The sequence below is a fragment of the Pleuronectes platessa genome, chromosome 3, assembly GCF_947347685.1.
Source record: "Pleuronectes platessa chromosome 3, fPlePla1.1, whole genome shotgun sequence".
Classification (NCBI taxonomy): Eukaryota; Metazoa; Chordata; class Actinopteri; order Pleuronectiformes; family Pleuronectidae; genus Pleuronectes; species Pleuronectes platessa.
In genome coordinates this window covers 27,270,198-27,283,152 of record NC_070628.1, presented here as the reverse complement: position 1 = coordinate 27,283,152, position 12,955 = coordinate 27,270,198, and the positions used below count along the sequence as shown (strand labels likewise).

The 12,955-nt window shown below is 41.4% G+C and overlaps 1 protein-coding gene across 1 annotated transcript; it reads right to left on the bottom strand.

Annotated features, from left to right (window-relative positions):
• Positions 1–245: 245 nt before the first annotated feature.
• Positions 246–12,014, bottom strand: LOC128436717 (phosphatidylinositol 5-phosphate 4-kinase type-2 beta). The gene is made up of 10 exons (XM_053418556.1): positions 11,398–12,014; positions 8,535–8,632; positions 6,232–6,328; positions 5,972–6,124; positions 5,033–5,179; positions 3,613–3,651; positions 3,160–3,273; positions 2,295–2,556; positions 1,807–1,910; positions 246–1,359 (listed from the first exon to the last, which is right to left on the bottom strand). Exons 1-10 carry the CDS (start codon positions 11,539–11,541, stop codon positions 1,279–1,281), a joined length of 1,239 nt encoding a protein of 412 aa, XP_053274531.1. The 5' UTR covers positions 11,542–12,014; the 3' UTR covers positions 246–1,278.
• Positions 12,015–12,955: the final 941 nt, after the last annotated feature.

Here is a 12,955-nt window from a genome sequence, read left to right as displayed (position 1 = left end):
AAAAAAGCTTTAATACTTAGTACACAAGTAGAGAGGAGCTCAGAGTGGATACCTCCAAGGGTAATGCTCGATGTCACCACATCGTAGAAGGTAAAAAAAATCCTGGATCTGCTCCAAAATGTTGTGAGGTCTTCCTGAGACCTGTCCCACCCCTCCACAATGTTTCATGGAAATCAGCCGAGTAGTTTTTGAGTGAAAACAGGTGAACAGTAACTGAAGAAATGAGCAAAGCCAAACAACAAAAACAAGATAAAACTCCCTTTAATATGCAATGAATCATTTTCAAGTAACCTTTTTTTCTAATGTCTGTTGGTAACAAAACAATACTGTATACAAACACAAAATTGCTACATTAATGTAAACAAGATATAAAAATGATCCTTATGGTAATAAAACAAGTATTTGCTGAAGAATTCCCCTTTTAATGTGATTCTTTTTTTCTTAGACCAACCTCCACCAAGCTCACGGTTAAAAATTCAAAAATATTCATAAACAATATGGCAACGTAACATTCAAACAGCAATTTTTTTTCTCTTTTTTCTTTTCTTATTTTAGTCATCAGACTCAGATGCTAAGTTTCAGTGGTTTGATGTTTCAACTTACTGGTGGAGCCTCATGTACACATCAGCCATGCATTTTTGATATTGCATTTATTTACTTAATACACCGTTATATATTAATGTTGATCCACTGTCATTCCAATTTATCAGCTGTGGGTTTTTTTTGTTACTGAGAGAAAAGCCTGATGGCGACTGTCGAATGGTTTGTCATGCAATCTGACCGTTCTACATCTGTGAGTCTTTACATCTGTGTGTATGTAATAGAAAACATAAGAACAACATGGACAGGAACCGAAGAGACTGTACTAAGAGACTGATAACTGCTGAAGCTGACACACTCATTCAAGGCATTAGTGAGACAGTTTCCGTGCTGGCGTGAGGGGCAACAAGGTGGCTGAGGAGCAGATACATTACTTAAAAAAGGAGAGGGAGATTATCGGGAGCTCATTCCAAATTCAGGGAGGGATTTCATGAGTTTTGTTTGCTGCGGATGAGGAACCAGGTGGTGGTGCGTTTCTGTTGGACAGCAACAGGCTTGGTACATCCATCCTGCCAAACTGGTCCTGGCTGCGGGACCTGGAGGGTTCTCTTTTTAAAGGGGGTAGAGAAGCAGGGGGAGATGGACCAACACCGAGGTGAGAGAGGAGAAATAAGTGCGTGGCTTCTGACAGATCTATGACAGGAAGTGACCGGCTGGACTGGGACATGAGAGATGAGTCTATGACAAGATGTTGGACATGAACTCGTAGAACCGCTTGGAGTACTGCTCCGGGTTCACTGTCGAGATCTCAGCCCCCGCCTGAAAAATAAACCACAAAAAGGACAAAGGAAATATGAGTTTAAACAAGCAACATATGATATAAAAACTTGTTTTGTGTTACATCAGCTAAAAGGCACTTTCAGGGACCGTGACACCCAACAATCAGTTTGAAAATCCAATTTACTGGTATAACACTTAGGCCAACGTGTAACTATTCATTTCATCAATGATTCATCTGGTTACACTTGATACAATTATAACAACTCTTAATACAGCATAAAAATAACATTAAATCTTGATTTGTGAATATACATTTATTTATTTGCTTTATGTATTAATGCTTTTATTTTTCCAAATGTTTCCTTAAAATTGTTTGTGTATTTCTCTATCATTACACAATTTATTTAATTAATAGTGACTCCTTTTGCTTTGCCTTCTTTAAATGTGTTGAAAGAATTAGAATTATTAAGTCGTGTTTACACTCACCCCGTGTTTCACAGTTTTGGCAGCATGTGCAGCTTTTTTCTTAGCGTCATAGTGCGTGAGGATGTCGATGATCGCCATGAAGTATACCTCCTTCCTCACAGCACCTGTTCAAAAAACAACACTTACTTTACTCTCACCTGAAAAACACAGGGATAAACGGTGCATTGCTCTCGCCTCTATGCTTTAGCTTTGTGTTACAAATGTTACTACTACTACTTTGACAATTCTCCTCCAGTTTTGAGAGATCTTTACTTTGCCAATACAAGAAGATAGGTTTTTTTGTAAGTAGGCACAGATTGTTAAACTATCAAAATGCCTGCATTTCAAGGGAAATGCTGCAATAAACGCACTGTAAAAAGACAGAAATGTGAATAAAATAAATAATATAAACTTTACTGAACAGAGGTCCTCTCATCATCTGTTTGTGTGGTAACATAAATCTATAGCCATGTTCACTACTTCAGATGAATGTTAAAGACAACGCTCACTGTCGTCGCTCTTGATTGCGTAAACGTCCACAGAGGGGTCGAACTCCCCAGGGCCAAAGAATCCTCCACAGTTGAGAGGGTTTCCGGGGCTGTCGGGAGGCGTGCCGAACGAGCCGGTGAGCACGCCTCCGCCCATGCCATCGTTCTCATACTCGTCCTCCTCTCCGGCAGCATCCACGTCCATCTCCTCCTGCTCAGCCCGATCCACATCATGGATGCCCACCAGGAGACTGTAGTCCATGATCTTCAGGGTGGCTAGGAACTGAGAAGCACATGGCACACACACAGAAAATGCTCAGTCCAATGTCTTATTAGCACATCTGCTCCTTTGTGTTTATATACTGTGACACAAAACAGATGGTCAGTACGGCCAACCCGATGGAAAATGTAGTCATTTCATATTTTAAATAATGATATGATCACTTAAAACTCTGCCCTAATGGTTGAAGTCATACAAATCAAAAATCCAGATGACAGCCTTATCACAAAGAACCACGTTGGTACTACCCAACCCAGGTGGTGGATACTGTACCAACTTTCCCGATGCCAGTGCGTTATTAATTGGTCTTCACAACACAAATGACATACACGATTATTTTCATATTGAGCGGGAAAGTAAGATCTGAACACAAGTGATCACAGGAGACACATTCAGGGTGTATTTTACTGTGATACATGAGGTTTGGCACCCATAACAAGAAAATACATTTTTCACAGATGTAATGTCATACATACATACATTTCATTGTAGGGCTGACAAATTCTCAGATGAGCCCTGTAACGGGACTTAAAGGAGCTTAAAATGAATTCTACACTGTAAGGCAGCTAAGATCAGATGAGAGGAGTACATGGTTATATTTATTACCTCTACATCCCGTTTTAGCTTCTCCAAAAAGTACTTCTTGTTGTCATCTCCTATCTGCAGCTTCTGGCCATCATTCAGGAAGTCGTTGTCTTTCAAAGTGGGGAGTTCTTTAGCCTGAAGAGAGAGAGACAGTTTGGTTTTCCAACTTTTACTTGATAATGTGCACAAATAGAGATGGATTTGAGATTTTAGGAGGATTAATTGATACAGGAAAAAAAAAAACAGTTCATAAGGGTAATATTATAGCCAATAAATAAAGACAAAGGTCTGACTGAGCGGCCGTGGTGACAGTTTACAACTGTCTAAAAACAGAGCTCTACACACTGACAGCATGACAACTAAAAACACCTGCTTACTTATGATGTCTTAATTTAGCCATCATTTGACAAGTTCGCCTCAGGGGTTTTTGTTCCATCATGTCAGCAGTTGTTAGCTCACAGAAATAAAACGTACCTTCTCCTTGTCGCTGGCTTCCCTTGAGACCGTAGAACCCTACGAACGAGGGGAAATGAGAATAAAAATAGAATTAAAAAGTGAAAGCAGCTCCAGACACATCAGAGGGAGAATTAGCATATTCCTCTTCTTATCCTCAGCCTCTTTTTGAACTGTCAGTGTTAGAAAGCCAAGGTTGTTTTCTCCAGAGAAGACAGGAAGACAGCCATATGCTATAAAGGATTTTTTGTAAGGGGAAGAGTAAAGAAGCGTGCAGTCTGAATGCTGCTTTCACAGCTGCTGGAAACTGCATCTTCATATCCAGCTTTAGCCCAGATTTTTTTATGAGCTGAATTTGTAATCTCCAGTAAATATTATCCTGAAATTATGAATGTTATGTTAGCAGCATCTGATCTAGCCTCAAGAAGAGATCATGAGCAGGGCACTGCTGATGCTGCTCACTTCCACATCCTGGGTTTATCATTTAAATATTAGTACACAATAAAACTGTTATACCTTAACAGCATTTTTTTAACATGAATCTATGACCCATAACCACTGCAGAATCCAAGTAAATTAGCCATTTAGGCAATACATTTAATAATTTCATTAATAATTCAATTTATATTTTCAAAAACACTTTGGGTTAAAATTACTGTTCTCAATCTCCCTTTAAATGGAATTAGGGCTTAAGTCTATTGACTTTCACGGAGGCTGATGTTCAAACATCTTGGTTCTGAACAAGACAAACCTTGTTTTACTTGACTTGTTTTCACTGCTGTCCCTTCGTTTGTTTTTTTTGTGAGCAAGATTATGCAAAATCTACAGGACAGATTTCCACTCAACTTGGTGAAAGGATGTGGTATGGGTCAGGAAAGAACCCATTCAATTTTGGTACGGATCCTGATCAGGGGACAGATCCAGTAATATTTTTCACCCTCTTTGAAATTGTGAGAGAGGGAGTTTATCAACATTTGCGGCCCTGTTACTGTCACACATTGAATTAATTCTGTGGGAAAAGCTGTGGGACTGATATTTATGAGTGTTTGCAATTTGGTACAGATCCAAATAAAAATCTGTATCTAGTGAGTTTCAATGTGGTTTCATAGGGACACTGTAGGGCCTTGGGGGGGTATGTGCTCTCAGTGACATTCTAGTTCCCATTGGTGTTATTTACTTGTCATATATTGCTTATGTATGTATCTCATTACTTGACACAGGGTTCATTCAATGTGTGGCTACAGGTGCAATAAGGGATTGTTGCATGTGATTCACATTTGACTGTGTGATAGTTTAAAACTAAAGATCAATGTGCAGTCAATATATACGTTATCATTTTTAAACATTTTGCCGCAATGATAAGATCTTGAGTCCTGCATCTTTGAGACAACCTGATCCAACTATCCAATATCAAACATAAACAGTAACCTAAGTATCCTACCTTCAGGTCATATTTGCGGTGTACAGTCAGGCGATGGCTGAATACATTCCGGGTAACCACCATGTAGGTCTCCACCCCGTCCACCGTTAGCCTGTACATACCCAGGAACTGAGGGAGCAGCGTGTTGCCATGACACTCCACTATAAACTGGATAGAGGCAGGGCAGGAGAGCACAGAGTGTAACGGCAAGAATGGGAGTGAGGATACAAATGTACAAAACCGATTTCAAACTGGACACAGCACTTTTTTACAGTCATATCATTTCTGCAGCGCCGCATCAGTTACATGCATGTATATAAGAGAAAAGAAATGTTTCATTACTTCCACTGACAATTTTTGTTTAAATACTGAATGAAAGGATCAGTACTCATTTTAAACAGAACTGCTTTCAGACATGCAGTAAACCCCGGATGTTTCTGTATGTGAGAAAGCAAAATGTCCGAGTCGTGTGCTCTGGACATTCTGCAGAGCTTCTCCTGCCAACCCCCGGTAAAAACTCTGGATAATGTCTGAATGAGCCCATGTCAGAACGCAGCAGGGGATTATCCGGAGGATTCGCTGCGTGTTGATGACGTTTATAACACGAGATGGGCGCAAAACTGAAAAGAAAAAGAAAAAAAGAATACAAATACCTCAGGATGAAAAAGAGGTGCGATACAAATAGACGACACAGATGAGGATGCCAACTTGGGTAGATTCTAGAGTACTTGACGATGAGAGCCGACGTCTTTGTTTATATGCTGTAAACAAAGACGTGATTTCCGCACGCAGTGGAATTTATATGTTATGTGCTGCCTACTACAGGCTGCGCAACCCCTCACCAGAACGCTCTGGAGATGTTTGTGTTGTTGTGAATGCATCTGTTCTAATATCCGGAGTCCATGTCTGAAAACGGCTCAAGTAATCAAACTAAAAACACAGTAGTGAGAGGGTCCCTACCTGGTGATATTTCTTTAGGATGTTGTGCATCTCAGCGATGTCCTCACTGGACACTGTTTTGATTACAAAGCGGTGGTCATAGCTGGACAGGAAGCGATTGCCGAAGCGACCCTGGGAGTCGCTGTTAAGCGGGGCGCTTCTTGTCAGAGAGTTCTGACAAAGACAAGTCATCAAAATTTCAAAATTGTCAAAAGCTATTCAGAGTTTTGGATTGATTTCATTCATCAAAAGTTGTTGCATGTTAGCCGTCAGTGTCTCACCTGGTAGTCCTGGTCGTCGATGCAGAACCTCTCCCTCAGGTTTCTGAACACCATGGGACAGTACTCTTTGAACTTAAAGCGACTAGGCAGGTTTTCTCTGACAGGGAAGAACAAATTGGAGCACAAAGTGAAATTGAAGAAAGTTTGGATTGGACACAAACAACAATAAAATGCATAGTTGACATTTCAGGTGTACCAGTCACAAGTTACGGTGCTGCATGTTCACTGGATGAAATTAAGCTTTAAAAAAATTAAACATGTTACATGTTATATGTCAACTTAAAAGACTTAAATTAATTCTGAATCACAATTAAAAAATATAGTGTATTTGCTTATATAGACTTTCTATTGGGGATATTTTGTATTCTCAGCATTTGTCATTAATTTTGTCCAAGTAAAGAAATGTATGCTTCCTTAACAATAAGCCATACCAGCAGACCAGAACTATTACTGAATTGACCAAGGTTTAAAGTTTGAAACATGAAAGATTTGGATTTGCACACATCAAAGCTTCCTAAATTATATACTATGTGACTTCACTCTGAAAACTGAGTGCACCAAATTATCACCAAACACAAAAAAATTGTGTTTGGTGATAATAATCGATTGGTGGTTTTTGATCACACAGTTTCTCTTTACCTGGACAACATTCATTTCATATCAACAGATGTTAAAATGCTTTGGGGAAAATCCCGTTGATATGCACATTTCTAAAAGCATCATATCCAAAGTTCTAACTTCAATTGAGTCTTGGGTGATCCAATCACAAGTGGACAGCTTTGAGTAAATTTTGTTTTAATAAACCCATTATGATTGCCTCATACATCTTGGGTGATTTGGTTTGCTAGAAATACACCTAGAAATCGACACAGTCTATTCAGATTGAATTCTTGTTCTAGCAAACAAGACACAGTAAGTGCATTTCTGCATAGCGCATTCATTTGGTCTGTGAACACAGATACTATGTTTATTTGTATTTAGTGAGAAGTGGCCCCTTGAGACTAATGTGGTGACACATTCTGAAACTAGGACTGAATGGGGCCGAAGACACAAAACCAAGCTCCAATATCATTAGATGTATCAAGAGTATACCTTCAAAATCCTGACGTCCATTACAGACAGAAAGCTACAGGACTATCAAAATGAAACTAAAGGAATGTGAGGGACAAATGATGGAGGTATGTCTCTTCTATTCTCTACCGTATAGGTCCAGAGAATACACCACCCCCCTGCTTCAGTTCTATACTGCTACTTTTCCTGGAGGATGATTTGAATTGCAAAGCTGCTCAGTTAAATGTTCACTGGAGCTTTGACAACAATCTTTGTCACTGCAACATTACCCCCCCAGTGATATCTCCATCAAAGCATCCCATAGTTCCTGCTGATTTGTCAGCTGTTCTTTCATGCCGTAAATATCTTGTTCTACCGCAGCCTGAATGACGGGGACTGAGTGAGGACACTGAAGTTCACTGAACTCACTGTCATGTTCAAGAAGCAGTTTCAACTTCTGCTTTATGACAAGTAGCATTATTCTGTTGGAAGCAGCTATTGGAGCATGGTTAACAGTGACCTGGGGCAAGATAATGAGCCCCAAATGGCACCCCATACATAGTTAGTATGAATAGGGGTGAATGTGACCAGAAATGTAATGCACTTTGAGTGGTTAAAGAGAGCAGAAAATGCTATATAAACACAGTCCATTTAAATATGGACTGATTGGATGATCGAAATGAGTGCTAAAACATTCCCCACAGCACCACCAACCTGGACTGTTAACACAAGGAAACCAAACCACATCCATGAAGGCCAAATTCTGACCAATCCATCAGCATGGCTAGACCACCGACCTCAATTTTAGACTGTTTAGTCTGAGATGCGTTTCTGCTCACTACAGAAGTTAGAGTGGTGATCCAAGTTGCCATAGACTTTATGTCAACGACAAGAGATTTGTCAGTGAAAATCTCTAGAGAGCTGCAGTTTAAGAAACTCAAAGCAGTCCATATGACACCAACAATCATGTCACCGTCACAGAGATCACAGTTTGTCATCCTTCTGAAGTTTGACATGAACATAAGGCTGGATTCATTTATGCAACACACTGCTGCAGCCAATAATGATTGGCTGGATGGATCAATGAGCTGGTGTACAGGTGTTCTTATTTAATAGCTTGGCAGGCGGGTTACCACATATGTAAAGCAGGAGCATCATCATTTAACAAAACAAAGCTGGTGACCTTTTTGTTTACACTTGGATTATAGATTTAAGTGATTGTGCTGACAGTGCATAAACTGGGATGTACCTACTTGTTAAATAGGTGGTTGTCCACTTTGATCTTACTGTAGGCTTTAAAGTCATCTGGCATCAGCATTACTGGTACAGGCACATTACATAACTCGTTAATCTGAAGGAGAAAAGGATAAAGCAAAAAGGCAATCAAACAAGAGCCTGGAGAAGGAAGAAACAGGTGATACATACACACTAACAGACTATTAAGAAGGATTAGAAATATAAGAAATTAAAGCAGCGACATTGACACAGTTTATAAATATGCTAGGAGAATATTCACTTCACTGCAATGCAGTTACAGTCAAACACAACAAGATGCTTGAAACACCAAGTGTGCAGAACAGAGCCCTGTCTACCTGTAACACACCGCAGTTTGCAAAAACAATATGTATAGTCAGTTTCATGTGAGCCATACACTTTCTGCCAAATCTCTGCGAGTGTTTACCAGCAGCAATCATTAACTTTCGAGACCACAGAACAAACTGTTAGTCTTTGCTGCTGCTGCTAAACCCCCAGACACTGATCTTATCTGCTCAAACCAAAATCTGAGTAGATTATCATGAACACAGCCACACAGCTGTAAAGGCAATTATAAATAACACACAGATGACATTGAAATATTCTACCACTGCAATAGCTGACTGGAACAATATTACATTTAGCTTTAACTCCCAGATTCATAATATAAAGAACAATTTAAAGAATATCTTATACCACACAGTTGTTGTTTGTTGTTAATGTTAATCACACAGCCCTAGTCTCACTGAAAAACCAGTGACAGTACAGTAAAATACAAACACTCCCTAATGTTGACACTGATGAATCAGGGCGACTAATTATCTGTTGACAAATATAGTTTCAGACTAGTTGCTGAAGGAGTAACAGCATCAAACAGGTGGTGTACAGCACATCACCTCAACACCAAGTGACACCGTGTGGAAATGAAGTCCCCCAGCATCACAGCAAAGGCATGATTAAAAATGTATACGTTTTCTGACTGGAGGAACGCTGCTTTGATTAGAAGTCTGTTTGATGTCTTGAATCGGCTTCCACCCACACCTCAAATCACCAGGCCTGTGTGCTGCACCCACACAACCACTGCCAAAATTCACCCACTGAGTAGTGGAGATGCTGCAGTGATAACCATATCATTAGCTGCTTCATTAGATCCGTGCTCGAATGCATTTTATCCACCACACCTTTTCATTCAATAGGCTACGATAAAGGGTTTGTGGTACGTGCACATACAGACACACACACACACACATGTCCACAGTGTGTCCAGTCTGCTGTCAGCAGCTTTGGATTTTAACCATCTAACTGCAACTAGTTAAAGTGAATGTTGAATGACTGGCCATAAGTGTGTGTGTAATCTATTGGTTACCTCTTTTGGACTTTTCCAGCATAATCACTATGTCAGGTCCAGTAAGTCTCATTAGGGACCAATGCCCAGGCCTAATGAGGCAAAAATTATGCCTCAACTAATTTCCACTCCCTGCTGTGTTCTCAAGTCGAATTCTCCAGAATTTCTACAAACGTTATATCAGGAGGCCAGACGGAGAGAGTCCGCAGATGATCTGGAACCTCATACACGGACATTCGCATTCACACATGCACCTCCTCCGGAGAAAATCCAGGGAATCTGCGAATTTCAGTTCATTTTGGAAAGAAGCTTGTGTTCGATCCAGTTAGCCTCATTGGGGACCAAAGCCCAGGCCAAATGCGGAAAAGCCAAGTCAATACAAAGTCCAACAAAAAGGATAGCTTTGCAAACCTGTATGTGACTGACCGAAAACAAGACCAAAAAAGAGGAGGAGGAGTCCATTTACCTCCCATATTTTGTTAACTGGTCTGATCACCTCAGCATCAGTATCTGATCATACAGCTATGTATATTGAGCAGCCTGGAGGAACCAGAAAAGTGTCAGGGGCACAAATTACACTGAGCTCTATCAAGTCAAGTACAATTCAGATACTAGATGCTCTACTACTCAGAGCAAGTCCAAACGCTTCCACACTGAATGTAGATATGTGTCACAGCTGACAAGCTGCTTTCCACCATCAGACTGTGCCAGAGTGTGTGTGTATGACAAAACAGCAGGAGGTGGGATGCATATAAGGCAAAACCCCTCCATCCATCTATAGGTGTCGCATCTTCCCTCCACTGAACTTTTCATAGCGATTGGCAGCTTGAGCCAAAAGTGATTGTAATATACGTTATAATGTGTTCATAGGGGAATTGCGTGATGGAAGAAGCCGCAGCAAATGGGTAACATGCGGGTGCACAGGAGCTGCAAACGGAAGCTCAGAGCATTAGAACAATAGCACGGGTGCTGTCCGTGGATCTGGAACTGAGTGTGACCTGCTGCTGGGGCTGCCTGTCACACCCCTCCCACTCCACGCCTGCACGAACTACAGCAGCTCACGACTTGGCTCCAAACATTCTTCACCACCATCCATGATTTATGATTGCAGAGTGTCGTCGCACAGCTTTAGGGCGAAACTGCACAAGCTGCCGCGATCATGCACGTTTTATTTTTTTCTGGCAGTCGTGCCAAAGCTGCAGGGAGTTTAACACAAGCACTTTAAATCCCTGCAAAGCACGTTTCAATATGAGCCGACCGCGGCTAAGTCCCGCGGCAGCAGCGGTCAACTATCAGCCGTGTGGAGGTTGCTGGTTCAGCACTGACTCAGCCCGCACATATACGAGCAAGCACTTCACTGCAGTGGGAATAAGACACATTACATGGCGACTGTGAGCATCCAAGCTGCCTTGACAGATGAGGTCAGCTGGCTAACAAGCTAGCAGGCTGGCTAAATCAAAACAGCAGCATAAACAAACCGCCCGCCAGCTACAACAAGAGATTGAGGGTGTATTTACCGTGTGGTTGACCCCCCACATTAAAACGCTGAGAATGGGCTCGCTTGCACGGAAGAGTTTCACTTTCTGTCCTATAAAATGCTTCTTTTTCGTCTTGGTCTTGCTGGCGCTGACAGGCGCTGCGCTGGTGCAGTTGGATGACATGTCTCGGGCTGGGGGGACTCGGGGTACGCAGGGCGGCGCTCGCTGGCGTTCACAGCCTCGACAGACAACCACAACAAAAAGATCGGAGAGTGAAGAGCGTTTCCAAAATCTACAAGTGCATCGTGCTCGTCGTCCGACTCGCGGCGAGTCTCCGGGCTGGATGGGTGTCTTGCCGGGGAGTCAGCGGTAGAGCATTTTGCGCCGTCACCACCCTTCCTCCTCCCGAGCAGGCCGCGGTGGAGTCCAGGGAGCAGCTAGCCGGCCATCAGGCTCCAGCAGCCTCTCTCTGGAAACTGAAGAAACACTCCGTGAACAGGGCAAGAGGTGAACCGTCGTCCTCCAGCTTCTCTCCCTCAGACACACACTACTGCCGTGCGGCCGCTGTTCTCGGAGCCAGTAATCCCGTCATGATGCGCCTCAGATTGTTGTCAGTCACTAAGCAGCGCCGCTGGTCGGGGTCTCCTCAAGATGGCGTCTCCGCTGCGCTGCGCAGGCAACAGCGCCTCCAGCAGGCCGCCGACAGAACTACGGGGTTTCCCGCACTTCAAACTAAAATCTGAATCTGGATGAAAACACGGTCATGTAGTGTGGATAATAATTACAATAATAATAATAATAATAACATGAATAATAACATAATAACCTGATGGTAATATGACTGCACATATGGAAATTAAAGGCACAGTCTATATACAGCATATACAGACATGTTAAAATATGAACTTCTTTATTATGGTGATCCAGTTTAAATGGCTGTATGAAACCTGTATAATGGTGCATCCGAGGTTAAATTGATGTTAACATTTCAGTGAATTTATCATATTTCTTAAGCTCTCTGATATACAGCTAGAGTTTATATTTGCCTTTACTGGAAAGTGGTGATGGTGGCCCTCAAAATGGTCTACCAAAGCTGATTCGAATAACATTCAGAAAAAGAAGTGTCGGGAAACAACATGCACATCCATTAAAACAGGTAAGAAGGTGCTCGAGTAATAAAATAAAATAAGATAAGAGTTTATTAATCCCAAAGGAAATTATTGTGCCAGCTTGCTCCAAGATTACAGTATTGAACAACATAAAGTAGAAAAGAATGCAGTAAAAAAAAGGCATATAACAGAAGTATGCAAAGAGGATGGTGAATCTGTGTTTATCTGGAGTCTGAGGAAAAGCCTTGCTCTCAAAGCATCACCAAGGCAAATTCAAATACTGAAAGTAAACCTTCTGAAATTAACATCAGCTTCATTCATTCTGACTGATTTCTTAATAGACCCAGTCTTTCTTTTATTTTGGTACCCTGAATTTTTTGTTTTAAGAACATGATTATGTTAAAGTTCATCAGAAGGCCTCAGCATCATCTCAACCATCACACTCAGTGACAAACAAGGTAGAACCAACACATTATTCAACCAAATTG